The sequence below is a fragment of the Argopecten irradians genome, chromosome 5 (genome assembly GCF_041381155.1).
Source record: "Argopecten irradians isolate NY chromosome 5, Ai_NY, whole genome shotgun sequence".
In the NCBI taxonomy this organism is placed as follows: domain Eukaryota; kingdom Metazoa; phylum Mollusca; class Bivalvia; order Pectinida; family Pectinidae; genus Argopecten; species Argopecten irradians.
The window spans coordinates 44,795,476-44,819,176 of record NC_091138.1 but is presented as its reverse complement, the minus strand read 5'-3'; the positions used below and the strand labels follow the sequence as shown (position 1 = coordinate 44,819,176).

The following is a 23,701-nucleotide window of genomic DNA, read 5'->3' as shown; positions in this document are numbered from 1 at the left end:
TTATTAGACACGTATAGTTACCATTTGAATCTGCGTCATTACAGTGATTGAATTTATCAGCACAGCTATGAATAAAATTTCAAGCGGCATATTGACAACGAAAAATGTGAAAACAAAATGGCGAGGCGGAGTCGAGTAGATTCTCCTATGGAGATATTCGACGAAAATTCCGACTTGAAGAGGGATGAAGTTGAAAAACAGAAACGATTCTTGGAAGCTAGACAGCGTGCACGTTCGCGTATCCTTATACAGCAATGCAAAGGAACGTTTTCGAAACGTGTATAACGCAAAAACTGGTTGCTAAGTTTTGTCGATAATTTAGGCCATTGCCAATTGTTTACATTTTTTAGACTGTATTTTTTAATATTGAGAAGTCTTTATAGGCCACCTTACCCTAAAATTATTCCTCTACCCAAAACTAACAAAACCTTTGGTGTGATTGCCAATCATTCAATATTCCATATCCATCTACTAACATTAATTTTGTGAAATATCATTATAGTTATGTTAGTTTTCATAAAATCATAAATAGAGTTTAATGTTGTTGTATCAAAAAATGTTTACTCAGTAAATGATGATTATACGGTATATGTTAGTGACACTTAATAGTGACCAACATTTATATATTACAATTAACAATTTCTTTAACTAGTGAAAGCATTCTTCATAGGTTCTATAGAAAAGGTTAACAAAAAGATAAGTAAACTCGATAGAAAATTACAGAAATATACACAGCTTGTTGTTGAAAGTCGTGCCTCGGATGTTGATGATGTGGATGTTGAGCATATCAACAGCGCACGGGGACGAGACACGTACCAGAGGCGAGGTAAGTGGCATATTTAAGTTTTTACAAAGGTTATCACCATAGGATACACAAATTTTGAAATTTCACCCCCTTAAAATGTTTTAGGATCATAATCTCTTTGTGGTTTCATTGATCTTTTATTTCCATAACAAAAAAAAAAAAATAAATGACAAATTAACCACTATATATACCAAGCTATTAGAAAAAGATAAGCAAATTATTTCTTATTAGAGAATTATTGAAATGTGTGCTTTTAAATCATCAAGGTTTGACTGCATATCTATACATATGCTAGTGATTGGAATCGGTTTCATCATAATCACTAATCGGATTCGGGATCCGATGTCAAAATCGATAGATTATCAATTATAATCGGTTTTCAAATTCAGATTAGAATTATAAACACTATTCAGAGATTATTGTGATACATTGTATAAATATGTTAATAAACTGGTGAGAAATAACTACGAATATCACTTTAATCACAAGGTAATAGTGTGGTAAGAAAGCATGTCCAATGCAACGGACTAATGGGTCGTGATGGATACTACACTGTATGGGAACATTTTCTGTAGGGTAATAAAAATGGGCTAATTATTCAGTTGAATTGTGATAAACAAATGTTTCATTACACAAATCTAATGAATTTGGACCACTTTAAAGAATTAGTAATTGGTTTTACAATTTCTTAATTGACGATGAATTAAAAAAATTTTTCAACTATTTTTTTTTCTTTTTTTTTTTTGATCATCGGCCCATCACTAACATATGCAATATATTTTTCTTTCTGAAATAATGAATCATTATGTTTTCTTGTTTGCAGAAAAGGAAACCAGAGAAGTGAACAAATTTGCTGGGTACTTTACCATGAAGCAAAGTAAGTTGAAAAATAAATTGGTACATAACAGACATTTAATCTAAGATTGAAATGATTTGTCAGATAATCATAATCATAAAAGTTTCAATTGTCAGAAATTAGTTATATTTACATAAATAAATAAATCTTCCATGCATGACACAATCGATAATTTATAAACAAATAACCAGTATTATGGTAAAAATTTAATATGTTTTGTATTTTCCTATCAAGCTTTCTTACCCGGGAGAAGTGAAAGGGTGAAACACATATCTAAAGTCAGTATGCAGCCAAGTAAAGCTACGGTGGTAAGTTTCCTACAACAAAAAATAGATTTAATGCAAGCAATTCAAAATATTAAGATCATCTAAATCTACTTGAAAATCTTAAGACCTAAGTCTTATAAAACAAATTACATGTATATTTCAAATGTGTGTGCATGAAGGTGTTAGAGAATGTTGTCACAAATTAGAGGTGAAACCTGGGAATGATCAATAGATATTATCAGTGCATGAACATAATTAATCCTCATAATGCTGATATTATGGTAAAATGATTCATGTTATCCAATGAAATTTTCTTTCTATACTTAGGTGAAGAAGGACTCTGGAAAACCAAAATTTGTAGAGGTATGTAATACGGTCAACATCTGTGTATTAGGCAAGTCTCAATAGTGTTAATATCATCATGCATGGCATACCTTTTCCCATTCACACAATTCGATCATATTAAAACTTTTACTTCCTTTTTCTAGAAGCACTGATTTGGTTATTCATTATATTTCAAATTTAGATGCCACAATTCCATGGTTAATATAAATAATTACATTTCATAACAGTATGGTTAAGGTATCCCGACATATTTACCACAAGCCTTTCACCTCTGGGTTGTGAGTTTGAGTCCCATGCATGATGTGGGGCAGTTGCCAGGCACTGACAGCAGGTTGGTGGTTTTTCTCCTGTTACTTCAGCTTGCCTTCACCTAAATCTGGCTCATCCTTAATTAACCCTGGTCATTATGAAGACAATAAACCAAGCAAACTAAAATCAGAGATATGAGAAAATAAGCCATTATTATATTTACATTTAATTGTCATGGTTACAGTTGCACCAGTACCCTGGGTTCGACCATACAGAACTGACGGCTCTTCCTGATGAGATCCTTGTGGAGGACATGTTGAAGAAAGCAGCTGATGCACATGTACAACTAAATGTAAAGGTATGATGTAATATACACATGTATACCACAATTCACATGCAACTTGTTTCCCATTTTATAAGTTAAACATAAAAGTATAGTATTCACCGTAATTAGCGACTAGCTGCTTGAAGAAAGGCCCACTACCTTTCCGGAGCAAAATTTAAAGGTTTCTTAAAAAACATTAATAACAAAAGAAAATATATATCGATGGCTTAAGATGAGGTTACAACACCAAACATATGCAAGATTTCCTGTCTAATGTACGATAACAGTGAAGATTCATTTCTCTGTTTTGCCGTCGGCGCAGTGATAGTCAACTACCGCGCAGCATTTAGGACGATGGCGGGAAACATTAAACGACCCGCGTTATGAAAATTAACATTTTATTTATTCTAATTAAACAGTTCTGAAGGTGATGATAAGTGTGCTAATAAACGAATAGTTAATAACTTCTGAGACTCTACAAAATTATTGATCTCGTTTTACATTCCTATTTTAAAAATTAAAAAGCCGTTTCGGAAAGGTAGTGGCCCTTTATTGAATCAAAATGTAGTTGTGGACGAAAAAAATTAGCCATGTTTTAAATCTTTCTGTATACTCTCTCTATATATAAATATGCCTTTTATCCTTTGAGACACATTATTATGTTGTGATTCACATGTAAAGACTTGTAAGATCATGTTATATGGGATGCAATGGTGAGGTTAGAGGCATCACATATTGTAAAACATTGTTAGATCCATGGTATGGGGGCATTTATACAACTTCAACTTTTCTATAGAAAAGGGGAGGGGCACTAATTACGGCGAATACGGTATGTACAATATCACATACCAAAGTCATAAAATTAATTAGTCTAACGTAAAATATATAAATAGTTACATATTCTGGTGTACACAAACTGAAGTATAGATTATAAATTCTAATATAAAGGCTCATTGGAATTAAATCATTATTTGCATGAACTTATAAATTATATAATAAAAATAATACTCATGAATATCAATTTACTTGTTTCAGCCTTCATATGCACCAGACTTCGAGTCATGGTATTACTCAGAATTATCAAAAGCAGTTTTTCTGGTAAGAAAACAACCTGCTTAAAATAAATATGCAGTATATTATTTTTCTTCATTTTGCTTCAATGCATGGAGGAACTGATAAAATTCAACAATTTGTCATTAATTACATTCTGATGACTTAAACTTTCATCTTGTGAATGACTTCATCCTTCCTTCAAAGTAATGTAAATCATCTTACATCCGTGTGCAATTTACTTTCGCAAATTTTGTGATCCAAGTTAATTCTTGATAGTTTATTTCTGCAATTGAATATCTACATCATCTATATTGATAGGAATTACCAGTCAATTGTTAAATCTGCGAATATTTATCTTCGCGAACTTGTTTTGAAGTGGAAATCACAAATTTTAATAGGGACGAAAGAAAGTTGGTTTACAGTAATATTCCGAATTTGTCAAGCTGAAGATTTTATCTGCAGAACGTTCATTATATGCACATGATGACAAAAATCTTGTGATAAAAAAACTTCAGATTTAAATTGGAGTCTGTTTTGCACACAATTTATATCAATCATTTTCAAGATTCTGAAAGGTATAAATGTATAATTTGATGATTGACTTAATTTTTGCCAGAGATGCTGGTAGAATAATATTATGATCTTAGAAATGAGGCGATGGATCTATATTTTGATCTAGGTTGATTTTATTAACTTACTTTTTTCTTTTTTTTATAAACAGGACATGTTCTGGTATTTGTTCCTTGAGAAGTACCAGTCGAGTAAGAATTCCCAGGTTAAGCTCTTCAATAGGACAGCTCATAACTTCGTCAAGTTTTTACTGTTTGTTAGAAACCCTGTTCACAGAGATGTATTTTTCAAGGTAAGCAGTCTACCAAATACTCCCACATTTACATAATTTATAAATAAGTTGATAGTTAAAGATAAATACACAAACAACATCAGATTCTAAGTTTTAAAAATGTGAATGTAAAACAAATGCTGCATTCAACCCAATAAGTGCCCAAATCTGTATAAAAGCCCTTCCCCTTTTTTTGGTCCAATTTTCACTTACCTTGAATGAACGGTAGACTGAGAATATGGAAACTAAGTATTTTTCGTCATTGATTCCTATAACAAATTGATTGATGGCTGACTTTGTACAATAATGTTATGGAAGGCTAGTCCAAAAATGGGTTCTATTAAACACTCCATTGTTTGTTTCAATAATTGACCTGGGCGCTCATTGGGTCGAAAACGGTATTATTACTTTGAAAAGTCTCTAAAGTTATAAGCTGACCATTAATGCTGACATGAATTTTGCTGTGTTAGGTTGATAAAGTTTTAAGTGATGTTTTTTTACAGGACTATCCCAGTCTGTTATCACAAGCTATATACGCGGCGTACTGTCACTCCTTCCCAGACTCCTACAAACAGTTTGGGGAGCAGTTCAAGGAAGATTTGGTGGCCTTAGTCTATCAGTGGATAGCTGGTAAGAGATTTCACTCTTCCGTGCTAGAATATTTGTCTTTATAATACATCTTGTAGATGATGTTTTTTAATCTTGTCAAATCTTTAGGTAACATAATTTATCACTTTTGGTCATTATGTTAAAAGCAAAAGATTTTACTGATATGTAAAGAAAGATATTTATTTTGATCAATGTTATTTGCAAGAGATTAATCAATTTGGTTATTTGCAAGTTATTACCCGGTAATCAATTTGATAAATGTTATTTGCAAAATGTTAATCAATTTGATAAATGTTATTTGTAAGAAATTTATTATAAACTAGATTAATGTTAATTGTAAAATATTTATAACTTTGATAAATTTTATTCGTAAAATACACAAGTCTGTTATACAGCGTCAAGAATACTTTGTACATGTATTATATTTCTTCCTTGCCATCAAGATAATTTTTCCATTTAACTTTAAAAAGGCATTAAACCAGCTCCTCGGATTTGGATGACATGGAACTTTGATCAACTTGAACCACCAAATATAAAGATGAGGGAGGAACTTGCAAACAGTCAGAAAAAGAAGAAAAGTAAGTATAGACAAAGTTTTGGACGAAGAAAAGCAATCTAACTACTAACAAAAATAAGAATTACGTAATTATTTGTCATGCCTTTCCTGCTTTGCACTTTCATTAATTTTGTATAACCTATATGGCACATAGGTACCATATTGTCTGTACATCGAACTGTCAGTGTATCACTTTTTGTGCATTCATAGATTGATGTTTTTTGTCTGATGAAGTTCTTCTCTGGCACCAAGACCTACCAGTAGTTGTCATAGTATTTAATGACATGCATAACTGTTTATAATACAAATGTCAATTTAAAGGAATTCACTTATCAAATATCTGGCCTGTTTGATATTTGTTGATTGGAAGCAATGAAATATTAATGTCAATTTAGGTTTGGTAACTAAAAGAATTTAATCTAAACTGCATATATAATACATAATGTTGCTTTTTCTTTTATCCTAGCCGCCTCAGCCACAATCAACTTTGATTTCTTGGATTCGCTGTTCTCTAGTAATGGTAGTCAATATACCTCCATGACCTCACTAAACCAGTCCGTGTCAAAATCCTCCATGCAAAGCTATGGTGGTCGTAACAGAAAACATGGTGGAGTGAAGAAGAGGGGATCTGTAACAGGACTGACGCCGAGGTTCAGGAGTCAATCGCCAGGTTCATCACACGATGGAACTATCATCGATACGGTGGCCGAACATCAAAATGTCGAAAGTCAAAGGACGGGTGGGAAAGGGAAAAAGCAGGCAGACCCGCGTAAACTCATGGATGCTCTAACACCCATAAGGGAGACAACCCTGGAGGACGAGAATGATAGATTAGAGACAAAAACCTCAAATGCCTCTGTAGTCATGGCAAAAGCAGCGGCAATGAAATCGTCGCATGACAAATTCTACAAAGAGGTACAGTGTTTCATTTCAAAATTAAGATTTTAAATGAAAGCATATATTATTAAAAATGGTTTAAGATTTGAATGATATTCACAATACATGTCCAGTCAAACCTACTATAAAGGCCACACTATACATAAAATAATGGCACATATCATCTTAATAATATTTCAGGATTTTATCTGCTAAAATGATATGTTTACACGAGCCATATAAAGTCAATCCTACTGTAAAAGACACTATATAAAGAATACCTGTCTATAAAGGACAGACTCGATCATCTACCCCATTTGGTGCAATATACCATATGATTGACCTCTGTATTAAGGAAACCTGTCTATTTATCCCTTTGCCATTGGTGTCCTTTATAGACTGGTTTGACTAAAATATATAAATGTATCATTATACTAGATCAAATCCTAAAACTATTCATATTTATCATAATGGTACCAGGTAAGTAAAATTAAAGTTGATAACTAATATTTGTTGTTGACAAAGGAAGTTGTTGTTTATTAACTTTAATTATGAAGATGATTATTTGATTCATTGATTATTAATTAATTTTCTAGTCTCACCCTGCCTGTCGAGGACCAGATTTTCGTAAATCCGTGTTTAACATTCACGGACAGAGTCCTCTGATGGCCCACTTCCTGCGGATGAAGAAGATATCACAGGAGGGTGGCATGGTGGTCCGGGTCTGTCGTACCGAGCTGGAGAATCTACCTGCATATCCTTTAATTGTTCTTAACAGGACAGACATAGATGTTGTCTTGTCATTCACTAAGTTTGATGAAAATTTAATAGAACAATAAACAGTGCCTATTATCATTAAAGGCCCACTACCTTTCCGAAACGGATTTTGATTTTTAAAATAGGAATGTTAAACGAGATTGATAATTTTGTTGAGTCGCAAAAGTTATTAACTTAATTTTAATACAGCACTTATTATCAATTCCAAAACAATTAGATTAAGATAAATTAAATGTTACTTGTCATAACGCGGGTCGTATTATGTTTCCCGCTGTCGTCCTAAATACCACTCGTTAGTGGATTATCACTGCACCAGACGACAAAACAGCGAAATGAATCTTATATGTAAACATAGATTACGCAGGAAAATTTGCTTTTATTTTGTGTTGTAATCCTATCTTAGGCCATCGATATAAAATACTTTATGTTATTAATGTTTTTATTCAACTTTTATTTTTTGTTTTGGAAAACTAGTGGGCCTTTAAGTTGTGTCTTGTAAGTTCTTATATCCAATAAGATGCTTGTAGATACCTAGCATTACATAATTGATAGATACTAATTAATCAATTTAAGATTAATTTCATATTTTATTAGTTTATCATCCTATCAACAGCCAGGGTCATCCAATTTAAGGACGTGCCAGGTATTGTTGATGGAGGAAAGCCAGAGTACCCGGTTAAAAACTACCGACCAGCGGTCAGTACCTGGTAGTACTGCCACCCATGGGATTCAAACTTGCATCCCAGCGTTGGAGGGTTTGTGGTACTATGTCAGGACAACTTTGCCAGTCGGCCACCACAGCCGCAACAATAATTACTTAAAATGATATTCAAATTACTTTGCAGCATTAAAATAATGCATTGTATTGGAATATTGTTCATTATATGTAAGATTGGTTGTAGTGGCCGAGTGGTTTACATGTCCCAACACATTACCACAAGGTTTTCACCTTTGGGTTGAGAGCTTGAAACCCTTTTCAGGTGTTTTCTCTTCTGTATAAATTTGTGGTTTTTCTCAGGGTACTCTGACTTTCCTCCACCTATAAACGTGGCACGTCTTTCAATGACCCTAATATGACGCTAAACAAACAAACCAAATTCTAATGAATAATATAAGATCAAGCTGTCTGAAAAATAATATTGTGGCTTATCACTTTCCTTAACTATTTGTACTCTTGATGCCCCAACTTACAAAGAACTCATCAAAGATTCCTTTAAAAGAGTCAGAGAAATTGAAAAAGAATACGACCGGTAAGTACTGTATCTGGTTTTACATACATCGTAACATGTACAATTTTATATCAATCAGGTTCATTCATGTAGTTGTTTATTTTCTTATTCAAGTATGAGATCTACAGATAATGCTTTCTATTAGATTAATCTACCATCCTGTTAAAAATGATCGCTTTTGGTAATAGCTGTAAACAACTTAATTTTGTGAAAAAAATAGCACATGGAAACCTGCAAAATTAAGCCCTTGATCACAAAATTAATTTTACAGGCTAATTTTGAGGGCACATTGTACTAATTTTGCATTTTCATGTGTTGCTTTTTCACGATTTCATTTTGCAATTTACTGATCTGAAATCTTGTACTGTAACATTGCAATGTTTTCGCTGTGAATATCTGGTAAGTTGCCCAGACTGTGAGATATGTTGAAAATAATTTATGGACACTGAACAGAACGAATAATTATGTCATATAAATGTAACAAATTCAAAGGTTCCTTTGTACTAGACCTTCAATGATTATCTGAAATTTGATTTCTAGTTTAATAACTATATCTTACTTACAGTTTTTATGATAAGAATATGAGGGAAAGCTTGGTGTCTACGAAGAAACATCGGGAGATGAACCAGGAGTACCAGAAGCTACAGTCTACACTACTATCCAGGCCCAAGGAGGTCAAACGGTTGTGTGAACTTCTCATTCTCGAACAGAACGTAAGTGCATGGTTCAAATGATTGAAATCACTGGACAGATTCAAATTTTACTTCCACTATGACATACTGTTTATAAACAAAGAGTCATTTTATTCAGCTATGGATCGTCCAGTGGTTTCCGTTTCAATAATTTCAGGTGCCTGTACCTTTTCAAATGGGAAAACATGACATTGCATCTTTCTTGAAATATGCATTTTTTTTAATTTCTTGTAATTTGGGGAAATATTAAGATTAAAATTGAAAAAAAAAAAAAATTTCTCTACATATAATTGTAATAGCACAAAGTAATTACATACTAACATTTCAAAAGTATGTTTACTAAATCATGTATTCTCCATTAGTATGATCTTTGATATTTGATTTGATAGATGTAAAACCAAACCTAAGAGAAATACTTCATGCTTTGTCACCAAGATCATATGATGTGATAGTTGGTTGACATGTACATATAAATAGTCTTCCCTTGCTGTGAATTTTCTCCTGGAACTCCTTCCTTTGTCAAAGTTAAAATTTCTTATGCTCTGAAACAATATTAAAGGGAAAGCATGCAGTCTTATATGTCTAAAATAATTTTACATGTCCACTTTAGGCAACCACATAGATGACATTATGAAACATTTACATAATTTCTGATTGGCCAAGCAAAATTATTCCCTGATCCTTGAACCAGAATACGATCATCTGAGGCCTGCTTGTTATCAATGAAATTAAAATTTAGATTGCTTACATCTGTATTCTATATTGTTACTTTATCTTCTCGAGCTTCTTTTAACTCATTCATCCCTGAAGATACATTTAGACTCTTCCAAATCAAAGGCTAGACTGGTCCATTATGAAATATCAGGGGTGAATGAGTTAATATTGACACAAAACCGTGTAGCAGTACTTACAAATGTTTCTTTATTTACAGAAAGACCAGGACTCGGTGTCAGCTGGTGCTGATGCTGCCTTGGAATCAGCATTACTGGCTTGTCACGACTGAAGTAGAGATCATCCCTGGTGGATGGCTAGGTGATCATTTTGGGACAGATCAGTCCTGACTTGTCACGACAGAAGAAGAGCGCGATCGTCTAGTTAGCTGGGTTATCAACTTTTGGGACGTGTCAAGACTGAAGCAGGGGTCGTCTCCAATAGAAGGCTGGGCTATTATCTGTCCGTCCTTACCTTTGGTGCAAAACCAGGATAAACAAACATTCGCCTGTCTGCAATTGGGCATAATGTATGTGTGCCAAACAGAACTAAAATACCTGATATGGTCTTAATATTTGAACTTTGATATGTTTGTGAAGTTTCATTTGATGCAAAGTTTTGCAAGGGAGAATGTGTGCAAGTTTTATGTCTCATTATCATCTATACATATATCTAGATATTTTTGTATGGTAATCATGTGCACAGTTATTGTTTTTTTTAGAATCTATTCTATTACACATTCTTTGAACAATTTTTTGTTTAATACAATGTTATTTCATTTTATCTGTGATATTATTCATATAAACAGTAAAATCATGTCTAATATCAAGGGCATAAGCTGTCCTGTATACTGTTTTGTAAACGTATCTAGCTGTGATATAAAATAAATGTTACTCCTAACAGTTTAAATGATTTCTTTCTCAATCTGGCTACATCAACTGAAAAAGACAATTTATATAACCGTTGTGCTGCATTCTACAAACTGTTTCAACGCTGAAATTTGCGATAAACAATTTTGGAGAGGTACTGATTTTTTTAGTGAATGTGAAAGATCAAACATCACCAGAACGTGACCTATCATTATGAAATGTTGTCAGATCCTCTATATTTTTAACAAGAATTCCACGGAAGTGGATGTGTCACCTGCACAGCATCACAAAAAAAATAGTTATTTACAATTGAAAATATTGTTAATAATTTAGGTGAAGTAATCAAGTCCCATAACTCTTGCAAATATTGATGGATTTTGAGAAGTATCGAACCCATCTAAGATGTCATTGATATAAAGCAATATACCAAATTTGGTTGAAATCGGAAAATAAATACTTCAGTTATCGCAAGGAAACCGTTTCCCGGACTCCGACAAGTGTATACGTAAGTGTCACCCTTGCGTTCAACTATTTTAAGGTCCTGTACCTCTTGCAAATATTGACATATGTTGACCAGTATCAAACCCTTTTAAGATCTCATTGATATAAAGCAACATACCAAATTTCGTTGAAATCGGAAAATAAATACTTCAGTTATCACACGGAAATCGTTTCCCGGACTCCGACATAGTGATACGTAAGTGTTGCCTTTGCGTTGCAGGCGACAGAAAAAGTGAGAATACAGATCTATTGAGAATACTATGTAAAGTTGGTATGGTTATTTAAGGACATCTTCCCTTGTAAGTGACACTAAACCTTTAACACTGAATAACATGCAAAGAGAATGGTTACATATCTTAGGTGGTACTGTTCATAATGGTCTCTGGACTTCTTCACACGAGAAATGGACTGGTCTGTACTGCTGGTGTGCTTGAAAGCAACACTAACCTGTAGCACCATCTACATGGAGACTGTTCACCAATAAATCCTAATATTCTTGATTATTCAAAGAAAAATAAAGTTTAAAGTGCATAAAAAATTAAAGTTCGATAATAGGATCAACCATGCTGTTCAAAACTTCCATTTTCACTTAAATGTATTTTGCTTAAACTGCAATCACAAATATATATATCTTGTACAATTAACGCTGAATAACTATTGCAGGTCATTGACTCTAATTATTGCATCCTCAAAATTAAAAAAAGTAAATTCAAGTACAGAACCTCAAATTAATTCCAGGTTTTGAAGATGTCGCCATGGTAATCCATAATGCTACACAGTATCCAAACTCTTAAATGCTGCAGGCGCCATCTTGCCTTTAAAGCTTGGTCCAAATGTCATGACAGCTAATTAAGTAAAGGTTATTGCTATAAAAATATCTTGCTCACTAATGGCCAGTACTCCAGAATTTTCGAAGGTGGTTAAGATTTTTACCGCCATTTCATAGAAAGGAATAAAGAATTCTATTTCGGAGCCCTTGGTTGAGGTAGATATTCTTATAGAATAGCCTTAGTATTTTCCTTGAGAATTTAAAATCCACAAATTTTATAATTGTTTTATTATATTTTTATTCAATTTATAAATATATATGAATCCCAGTGGCAATGAGACTTTATGGCGATCCTAATCAAATCGCCACGCCACTAGGCTCCGATTTTTAACATTACATACACATTCACACAGCTAAATATTACATACTACACAGTCACACAGCTATATTAGCATTCTCCATCTACACACAAAGTTTAGAATATGTACAAGATAATAAATTGAATTTACTACATATAAAACCAGCTTGCTTAAAAAAAAAATGTTGGATTTCAAAATGCAGCACTATGTGATATCAGATTCATAAAATGGAAGTCCAGCACTTTTTTTTGTACCATTCATACACAAAATTACATGTTACTATAGATATTTTAGAAACACTCGCTTTCTTCAGCTCTTTCACATATGTTTACCTGAGTATCATGCATTGTATGGAAAGAAGGAGAGATAGTAGAGAGAGAAATGTAAAATGAACAGCGTTTCCTGAATCATAAAATGGCTTTCATTTCTTTTAAATATTGGATACTTAAAATATGCAGAAAAATAAAACTATAAAATCTTTTTCTTCAGTAAAAAAAAATGTATGAAATTAGAGCATAGCTTAAAAACCTTTGACTATTAAAATTTGAACTTTAAATAAATGAAAATTCACAATATCGAGTTTTATGTATACATACATATATACTACTTGCAGTTGTTAAAATTTGACACATATTGAGCAAGTACAGATATAGATCTACTTTAGTATCATTTACTAACAATAATTTGTACTATTCAATTTTAGTACTGAACATTTATCTTTAACAGTTTTCCATACCAAAAAATGTAAAGTACCAACAATAGTAACAAGAACTGTCAAACTGAAAATGTTTTTCAGCTCTGACATAACGTTATTCTTAAATTTCTTAATTCAAACACCATGATAAGAAATGCGAGCTGCATGGGTAATCTTTTTTTTGACCAGCTTTTGATGGGATAATGAGATGTGTAGATGATGAAATGGTCTGAAGTTTCTGTAATGAATAATTGATGATGATTCAATATAAAAACGCAAGAATTTATATGTTCTAGATCACTTTTCTAAACCTGTCATTAACCACAGATACTGTTTATTACTAATATAGTGACACTAGAATTCGGTCAAATTCTTAAAATAATATCGAGATTTTAAGGCCAGGTGCAAAATATTTTTGTACAAATATGGTATGAATTCAAATTTGTTTTTAATAAATATTGAACAATCTGAATCAACAGACATGCACAAGGAGTATATACATACCAGCAATGACAATGAAATGATTGAATCTACAGCACAAATTGACTAGATTCAAATAGCCTCTTTTAAATATATCAATATAATATGAATTTATAAACTAAAATGTAGAGATGTTTAACTTTTGGACTTTTAGACAAATTCTAGCTGAATTCTTTCACTTCACATTCAAGATGCTCCACCGCTGATAGAGCAAAAATGATACTCATCATTTGAACAAAATAATTGGTGTTAATCGTATATATGTTTGTCTAATTAACACAAAAAAATAATAATATAAAATTGTTTTCCTTTTGGTGCATGTGCAGTCAGAACTTCAATACATATATAGAACATAGTACCACAGATTTTTTTCAGGATGCAATTAATTATTTTCAATATTCTTATCTTGAAGTAAAAGAAGCTTAAACTTTTCAATGGCGGTAATGGTGTAAACTAAAGTAACTTTTGTAGCTGGGGAAAAGTTCGTAATCGTCTGCTCCTGTTTTTTGATAGAGAAAAAATACCATTCCTCAGCGGTGGAGCATCATTGAAGTATCAGAGTAAAGAGTCATTTATGCAAAAATTAACACTTTTTTCTTTGAAGGTAGACCTTCTAAATGTGAGCTGGCACTTATCTTTAAATTTGAGGTAAATATTAATATTTCAGATTTATAATTTAACAATAATGAACACATTTCAGATGCAAGTCTCTAACAACATAACTAGGTAAATTGTACTATATATATGTAACTGACTATTATGATAGAAAAATACACATCAACTTAATACAGGAATGCTGCATGTATTTGATGTGAACATAATTCAAAACATTAATATCATACATAGAACATGAGAATTGAGATCATATAAAAGATGACTTGTATGTGGTATTGACAGAATTAAAGAATTCAATCTCTAGTGCTGGAACGATTAGAAAGAATGCCAACTGGATCAGATTATCAAACCGTAACCAGATAACCGACGTAACCACTCTGCTTTAGTACAGCTGTACATCAATGTCAAGTACTTCATGCACATGTACTTCATGCAATTTGCATGTTGCACTTGCTCAGTGGAACAGTTGCATAGAAGCCCAATGAAACTTCAGCATTTTTGAGATACCCCAGTTTTCGATAACAACATTGTAGTAACATTTAAAATTTAACTACTGTGTACGTATATGTAAAATAAAATAAATTCTTTGTACAATGTTGTGCTATTGAAAGCATGTATACCTTATACTAGAAATAGAGACGGATGTTAGTACAAGAATTTCAATACTTTGAGAGATATGTCTGTCGTATCAAAGATGTATGGCGGTTATCGGATAGGCTAAATGTTAACCAGCTGAGGCACTCAAAACAAATCGTTAGCAGATTAACTGGCGACCGGTTCCAGCACTAACATTCTCAGATGTGATTTTCCATTCCTTATACAGAGTTTATCAGTTTTTCTGGTCCACATTCTAAGTAATTAAGGTCCTGAATCCTCACACATTCACATCGAATCTATAAAGTTTATTGTCCTCTTGCACTGTTTAAGTTTTCATATATACCCACACAATATCTCCTGTCGTTTTTCCTCGTATAACTTTGTCATGTGTGTGTACTCCACGTTAGCATCAAGAACCTAAATAGATAAAAAGAAAGAGGACTTGTGTTTAAATATATAAACACTTAATGAAATAATAATAAAAAAGTATTTAAAGTCAATTAACTTGTGTTGACAGGTCAAAATTTAAGAATTTTGATAAAGTCATTTTAAAAGAACAAACACAGGTCCATACCACCAAAACTTATAGGTTTTTCTTATAAAGACATAAAAGTACATGTATGTATAAGATTAATTTTGCACATAAAAATGAATAAAATAATATTAAAAATTTAGTATTTTATGTGCATGTTTAAACGTTCAATTTACAAAATTACACGCCTCAAGTTAATTTTACTATCATCAAAGACCTAAACACTTACCAGCACTGGACAAGGAGATTTGTAGACCTTTTCCTGCACCAGCCATTCTTCGTGTAGATCATGCAAGTTCTGGATCAGTTCCTATAAATATGATTTAAATATCAAACAAAACTCCATAAACTGTTTAGAAAATCAAAACTTATTTTATAAAAATAATGACAATGTTTCAGACAAAATGTGTTGGAAAAGCAGCAATTTTACAGAATTATTGTCACATCGAACTCTTCATGGTTGACATCACTTTTCTTTTTTTTAATTTCAAAAATCTGACTCTCAGACGACGAGAACTGTTGTGATTTTAATCATGTACTCCATGGACAAAATTTTGAAATTTACTGGATAAAAGTAACTTTTAGATGCACGAGACATACAAAATGTAATAAGTTTTCAAACAGATAGTAAATTAATGAAATCAACGTACATATGGTACCCCAGCTTCTTCTTTTCTTGATCTCTTCTTGATTCTTTCATAGCATGTTCTGGGATCAGCTCTTAAATACACTAAAAACACAAATTTACACAAGTTTTCATATATAGCTTGTGGCTTTTGTATAGAATGACTGAACAATCACACAGCTTAATGTATTGTTGTGAAAGTACTAAATATAAAAAGTGCAGATAACGTCCAGCAGCCGTAGTTTATGATCACACAGAAGGAGGTTTGTAAAATATGTGAGCATTTATAATCCAACAGTAGCTATATATAGGCTACATGGACCAGTGGCATATACACCAGTGATTTTTCAGGGTATTTTTTGGGAAAAGTTTTGTAACAAATTGGGAATTTTTAAATGCAAAAAGAGCAGTTTTGGGAAAAATCTATTCATTACTGAAAATGGTATTATAGGTCATAAAATAGTCAACTGTTTCATTTTATCAAAAGGTGATAACCATCACACCAGTTTCAGAGTAGTTTGTTTTTAGATTAAATAACGAGGGGAGAGATTTCAGGGTTTTATTCGTTTTTCAGCGATATGATTTGGAAATTTTTCATTGTAATTGGGAAGAAAATAGGGGCGTTTGGCATTGGCAATGGGGTCGTTTATCTAGTAATATAAGAAGAAAAATCACTGTACACTTACTCCACAACACCTGTTTGACGAGTTGGCTATTCACGAGAGTGAGACTCAATTCAAAGTCCCTCAAATTGCCCTATATCCTCACAATAATAGTATTAAATTCTATACTGTAGATGCATGCAAGATTTAAAATCGTAGTTGATTACGTCGGATGTCAAGACTTAAACAAAATACAAATATTTTCTGATGGTAGTGAAAGATATTTATTCTATGTTTCATGATAGATTCAACTTACCAATCAAGTCAAGTTCTGTGTTTTTCCTTTGCGTCAAGAAATCGAACCACTGGTTTAAGATGGCATATTCTAGTCCATTGATGGTTTTGCTTGAAACAAGAAAATGAAATATTGAGCAGAATTTCTATAGCTTCATCAAATATTGATTCAAAACTAGTCAAGACTGCATGCCAAAAACAATTTCCAACAAATTTCAACATTATTTCTCTAGACTATAATGGCAATTACAGTGCATATATAGTTCCTAATGATTAGACAAAATCATGTGGCTAACGAAATACAGGAATCACCGCATACTTATGAGACTCCACAATCAAAGTTGTGATCAATGGACCGGTCGAACTAGAGAATCGACTTAAGGCTACGTGTACCGAGTACAGTGATGTGTGTAGAGTAACATACTTGATGTAGTTCATTTTCCACAAAGCAGTCATCTTGTACTAAAGAAAAAAGACTGTGAAAAAAGGGGGGGGGGGGGGGGGGGGGGGGGGGTGGGGAAAAAAAAAATACACGAAGACCTCGCGACATCTTTACAGGTTTTCATCCTGAAGCAACAAACAAAAACGTTAACAAACCTAGAGATATTCTAGTCTATAAAAAGCTTCTTAAATGTGTACTTTCATAGAACAATGTATCACCTAGGCATAGTTTAACATTTTTTGTTTTTTTTTGTAACTGAATAGAGGTTTTTACTGGGAAGGATGACAAGTAGCTTTCAAAATACCTAGCTTATATCCGAGCATCAACAAAGACTAATGAAATTAATGTAAAGCGTCGCGAACGCCATGGTGGACACGAAAAAGTCCAACTGGGCATACAGCGTGAATTTGAACACCGCCATCGTTTCTCCGGAGTCTTGATTACAACGGTGCCTGCACCATTTATAACAGTTCCGATTTATTTCAAAACAATGTTAACCATCAGTTTTGAACCCCATTTTAACTTTAGGATATTTAGCATTGTTTTTATTACTAAGAAATGGCCTGTACTTAAGCTATTTCAAATTAGGCCAGTAAATTTATGTTCTTCTTTACGATTAGAGTCAGTCGGATTATCGCCCGTTGTGACCCGGGTATATTCTCGACCCGTTTATAAATAAAATACGGTCCCATTTCTTGGTAGAAATGTTTACTGAAAGTTAATATGTGTACCTGCATTGTGATTTTAATAGTTTTGAGACTGTATATTGTGAGAAAATGCCTCCAAATCGATCTTTCACGTCCCGAGATTAATCCGTCAAAACTGGTTACACGGCAACATTACAAACGACTTGCCAGCGAGAATGTGTTGTAAAAAAATATTACACGAATGCATTGTCTGAAAATAATCGTTCACACAGATAATTCCAGGCCATGTGAAGTCAGTAATTAGGTAATGATTATATGTTTCATAGCTGAAAAAATTCTAATATGTTATCAAAATTTGAGTTGATTTTGTTATGATCTCGAAAATTTCCGATTGCATTAAAATAAAACGATTTACAAATCACGGAAATATATTGACACAATTATTTTCTTTAAAATAATGCACCCAGGCAATAAATATATAAACCAGTCCAGTAGCAGTAAACGTGTTTGTATTTAATACAATTCTGTTTTATTTACTGGCTCGTTGGTTGGCACGAAAGACCCAACCATGTCTATAAAGGCATAACCATAACCTGTCTATAGTGACCGGTTTTTCTGGCTCCCCTTCAGTGGTCGTTATAGACAGGTTTGACTGTATAAATTTACTTCTTAGGACTATTAACAAATTGAAATTGTACTATTGCCTATTCCCCTGTAGAGTACCTTAGGGCAGATATTTTACCCATTCCCAATTAAAAAATGACAATAGTTCCCCTGAAGTGACAGTTAAGTGTAGATATAGTTCTAAACGTTATACAAATCATTTCCTTTAAAAAATAATGGAATAACAGCATGTTTAAGAGACTCGCCAATTAAAATCTTGATCGATATTTTTCGAACTAGAGAATAGGCTTTAAGGCTACAGGGATGGCAAACATTTGCCAACATAGTTAAACTTACTTGATGTAGTCATTTTCCACCAAAAGCAGTATCTTGTGCTAAACAAAGACCTCTCGAGCATCTTCACAGGTTTTTCCTAAAACAATAAACAAAAACTTAACAAACCTTTAGATATACTTATAAAATATGAGCTTTTTCTTACTGCTTTGGGAATGGGGCCCGTGGCTTTGAATTTGGGAAAATGTGCGACAAAACCAAGATTTAGGAAATAAATCAAAATGAATAAGATTTTTTACTTCCAGTTTAGTTAATTTACTTTTCCGAAGCCAATTCACAAATATTGAATCCTTCTCCAAATAATTTCAATCATGCAACATTTTTGGATAGTTATCAAGAAACTTTGATTTTGGGAAATTTAAGGCTTGAATTGGGAAAAAATATAAGGCTTTGCCATGGGGAATTGGGCTGAATTTCGGCCCCAAAACCCTGCTGAAAAAAAGACCTGCCAAGCATGTTTTTGTTTTTTGTTTTAATGTCAATCTGTGTTTTTGAAAAAATTAAACACTATTAAAATAATTAAATTGATGAAACACTTAAATTAATATCTAGCTTTAACATAATCTAATTTTTACTGTGAATGTAAATACATTAGTAGTGAGATTGGAGGATCTTACATGTGGACACACATGCATCTGTATCCTGGTCAACTGGGCATACAGGTTGAAGGAGAAACTCCATCGTTTTGGATCTTGGTACAGAAGTGCCTGAAAATATAAAACAGGTAGAAATCAAATAATGATGACAACACATCAGTTTTTCATTTAGCTTTAGATAAATGTCAGAATGAGCTCTAAGAGATTGTGCAACAATTCATTTATTGCAGTTCAGTATGATAGAAAATATTATCTTAAAACATCTTTGTAGAAACTCAATGAGACTTATTTATTAATATGGGTAGAACTTGCCATTAAACGAGCCCTGATTTCATGATTTTAAAATTGGTTTCTTCAAAGTTCACATAAAGATAATAGTTCAAATCTTCATTTAAGTTCGGAATAATGGAACTAAAAAAAAAGCAATTATCGATAACTACACTGAAAACTAGCATCAGTGGAGACCCATGATTGATTGCACTATGCTACGCATAGCAGTGCAATCAACTGTGGATCTCTGACAATGAATCGTACAGAATGGATGGCAAATTGTTGCTGCCTTAGCACTTTTTTTTTTAAAACAAACTTTTCAACTTTATAACTTCAGAATCAATAGAAAAGTTTTCATTAAAGAGTGTATATATTTAGAATAATACAAACCAATGCATTGTGCCCTTGTACATTGGTCCACTGTTCCACAGGTTCACGTATGGCCTGAAATTTTACAAAGAAAAGAATTTGAGCTAGCATTTTTTTTATATTCAATTGGTCCAGAATTGACTTATTGAAGCATGTCACATATGATCGAACAGCTATTTATAATTGTCACTTATTTTATCAAATAGATAATGAAATATTGTATAAAGACTGTCATGGTTACCAGTGTTTTTCCTGGACATTTTGGGAAATTGCCACCTGGTGAAAATTGGGATTTTTGTGTGTGATAAAAGTATGAAATGAAAAACTTTAACAGTGTTTATGGAAATTTTGGAAAAGGTAGAAATAAACAATTATCCTTCTCTAAGTATCAAGTGTAAGAATGTATACTAAAATACGACATTCAGACTTGGGATTTCTGGAATTTTTTTGTTTCGTCACACAAAATAGGCGTCAACTCACTGATTTGGGAAATTTAGATATAGATTTGGGAAAAAATAACAAGAAATACAATTGGGAATGGGGCCTTATTTCGGCCCCAAATATGTAGGCAGGAAAAACACTGGTTACCTTAGAAATCAACCATGACAAAAATTTATATATCATCTTCATCATTTCTTGGGAAACTTAACATTGATATCAAAACAGCAGTATTCTATCATTTCTTGAACTCATTCAACTCTTATTATAATACCAACCTGGACATTTGGAGACTCTTTGAAGTATTCTAGTAAAGTTGTTTTCCCACATCCAATATTGCCCTCCACTGATATCTGAAGCAGAAATTGCTGATGTTACAATACTATCATGGGCTTTCCATAAAGTCTTGAAGTGAATAAAATGTGTTTATGTACCAAATTAGTTGCATAGTATAGCAGGTAATTTTTGCAATGACTATGTTGTTTCCTGGCCTGTTGTCACAAAAATTTGATTGACCGTCAACAAACAACTTAGGGTTAATCATACTTAATTATCCATTATGATAATGCTTTTGATTTTTAGCTTTTTTTTCTCTCTCCATATTTTACTCCAACTCGCAAATCTTTTATCCATGAAATTGTCGGACTATATACAGTGTTTCACAACTCTACTGAAAACAAAGTTATACTTACAGTGCAGGTCTTCTTTCCTTTTGGAAGCAGAGTTGTTAAATCTGTTTCCTCAAAAACTGCAAAGCAATATAATTAAATGAAAAATGTATGCAAGTTAATCTAAAATTCTGATATGATCTTGCAACAGGAATTTTGAACAGGTTTGCAAACATTTATTTATTAATTTGTGCTTGGCTCTTCTTTGTCACAATTGTTGAAATTGAATTCATGCTAATTAGTAATTACTGCAAATGAAAATCTATATTGTCAATTCTCTATATACTTGTTATCACATTTAGAATTTAACCTACATCCATCTATGCACACCAGTGATTCCCAAAGTTTGCAAAAATCGAGGCAGATCGCCATTTCTGTTTTTAGAACAAAAGGCTTGCATGTAAACAATCAATTTATGCCTGGAAAAGATGTTTTCGTGCAGTAAAATAAGTTCTTGACAAGAAAATAAACATTTGCATCTTCATCTATGCATGAAATGTCTACAATAAGGTGTTTTTGTTCTTGATTTCAATGCATGAAGTTGGTTCAAATTTTGCATCTGCTTGGTCGAAGTTGGCGCAATTTTTTTACTTTGCTTCAAATTAATATTTGCAAGAAAGAATGATTGGAAATACCCAGAAGTGCCTGAAAGAATATCATCGTGGAATGACTGATCTGAAAATATTAAAACAAGAAAAATTGCGATTGAAATCGACGCAAACTAATTTACAGATTACTATTTTTCAGGGTCCCTGGTTGTAATCCTACGTAACAGCCACGCATCCAAGTAAACTAAAATAATATATTTTTTAAAATAATCTTACTTTCCCATGCGATTTCTTGTGTTTATGTTGTTCATACCTTTCCCTTTGATGGTTTTGAGCTGATTTGATCCCAACATTTTCTCCAGAAGTGTGTCGTCCAGAAAAAAATTTGGTCCGCTTGCTGAAGTGGTCTTGGCGCAAAGTGACTTCCCACCAAAAGGTACCATCAAATATGCCGCCAACACCGATCCTCGAATATGATTGGTCAATAATCCAGAAATTGACTTAAGCGCCATCTAGCGAGCTGTGTCAAAATTTTGGAAAGATGTAAACAAGTTAGCAATTTATTAATTCATCGTCACATAATGACGCATTAAACTTAACTATAAACAAACTGGTTTTAACTTGAATTAGACAGGCATCGTCATTAATTTTTCAGCTAATGAAACCATGGACCAGACATTCAATTCCCGTTTCTTACCTTCGATTTCATGACATCAGACTCAGCATCTGTCATCTGTACTGTAACAAGCCTAACACTTGGCAGAAGTGGCGTCAAAAACCTGTGTTATTCGTAATATCAGTATTCTTCTTGGCTTTAATACAATTCCGTGTTATCGGAAACCAAAAGTGTGCTAAGTCAGCTCGTTTGACAACAATATTTATATATACATACACAGGTGCGTGTTTCGCAATGTAAACGGTTTAATCCTAAGTCAATGACCCTTACAAAAATACCCGGTCTCTGATTGTAAGAGTTATCTTTCTTGTAATACAGCCGGATATAGGCCCACATACCACACCAGTGACTGTCGCTTTATTTGATGCTCACGAATCAAGAAAAGCTTTTATTATGTGATTAATTTGAAAAATTTACCAGCAGTTACAGAATTACAGTACTTTCTTTCAATGCATTGGTTTCTATTTTAAAAGCACAAATAAAACTGAAAATGATTTTTGGCACGACCGCAGACTTAATTTTATACAAATAACCGAAATATTCAAATAACCGTTATTCGATTATGTGCAGTCCTCTGTACTGCCAAAATAGTACATGCGATCAGACCATGAAGCCACACTGTGGTCTGCAATTTTATTTCACATTTTTTACAGTGTTATTAGTAATTTTAATGCGATCACTGCAGAAATGTTTCTATCTAAACATGAATAAGGCCTTAAAAAAAAATTTTAGTTCATATTTTTGTGTTTAAACTACGTCATGCTATAACGTTTATTTGGCACCTGAAGTAATTCAATAGAGTCAATAATTTAAATTATTTTCACGACTTAATACATCGAACTTTAATTGTTTTCAATAGATTGACGAAAAAAAATAACATGTCATTTTTTTTGCCCATTTACAGCACATATAACTTTTAAGTTAGTTTCTGGTTTAATATCTACACGACTCCGCATTACTAAA

At 32.8% G+C, this 23,701-nt stretch overlaps 1 protein-coding gene and 1 pseudogene across 1 annotated transcript; one reads left to right on the top strand and one right to left on the bottom strand.

The window, feature by feature from the left end:
* Positions 1-64: 64 nt before the first annotated feature.
* LOC138323989 (protein FAM227A-like) lies at positions 65-11,099 on the top strand. The gene is made up of 15 exons (XM_069268957.1): positions 65-238; positions 659-826; positions 1,629-1,682; positions 1,896-1,969; positions 2,255-2,290; positions 2,766-2,879; positions 3,882-3,944; positions 4,621-4,761; positions 5,244-5,370; positions 5,820-5,927; positions 6,372-6,820; positions 7,378-7,535; positions 8,731-8,808; positions 9,353-9,500; positions 10,411-11,099. Exons 1-15 carry the CDS (start codon positions 118-120, stop codon positions 10,480-10,482), a joined length of 1,911 nt encoding a protein of 636 aa, XP_069125058.1. The 5' UTR covers positions 65-117; the 3' UTR covers positions 10,483-11,099.
* Positions 11,100-15,022: 3,923 nt separating this feature from the next.
* Positions 15,023-22,957, bottom strand: LOC138323988 (thymidine kinase 2, mitochondrial-like; annotated as a pseudogene).
* Positions 22,958-23,701: the final 744 nt, after the last annotated feature.

What these genes read in the sequence shown, in the direction of transcription:
- LOC138323989 (XM_069268957.1), top strand. Translation starts at nt 118, where the DNA reads ATGGCGAGGCGGAGTCGAGTAGATTCTCCTATGGAGATATTCGACGAA. An exon ending in CAGTCAGAAAAAGAAGAAAA is followed by an intron (nt 5,928 to 6,371) that starts GTAAGTATAGAC and finishes CTTTTATCCTAG; the next exon opens with CCGCCTCAGCCACAATCAAC. An exon ending in ATGACAAATTCTACAAAGAG is followed by an intron (nt 6,821 to 7,377) that starts GTACAGTGTTTC and finishes TTAATTTTCTAG; the next exon opens with TCTCACCCTGCCTGTCGAGG.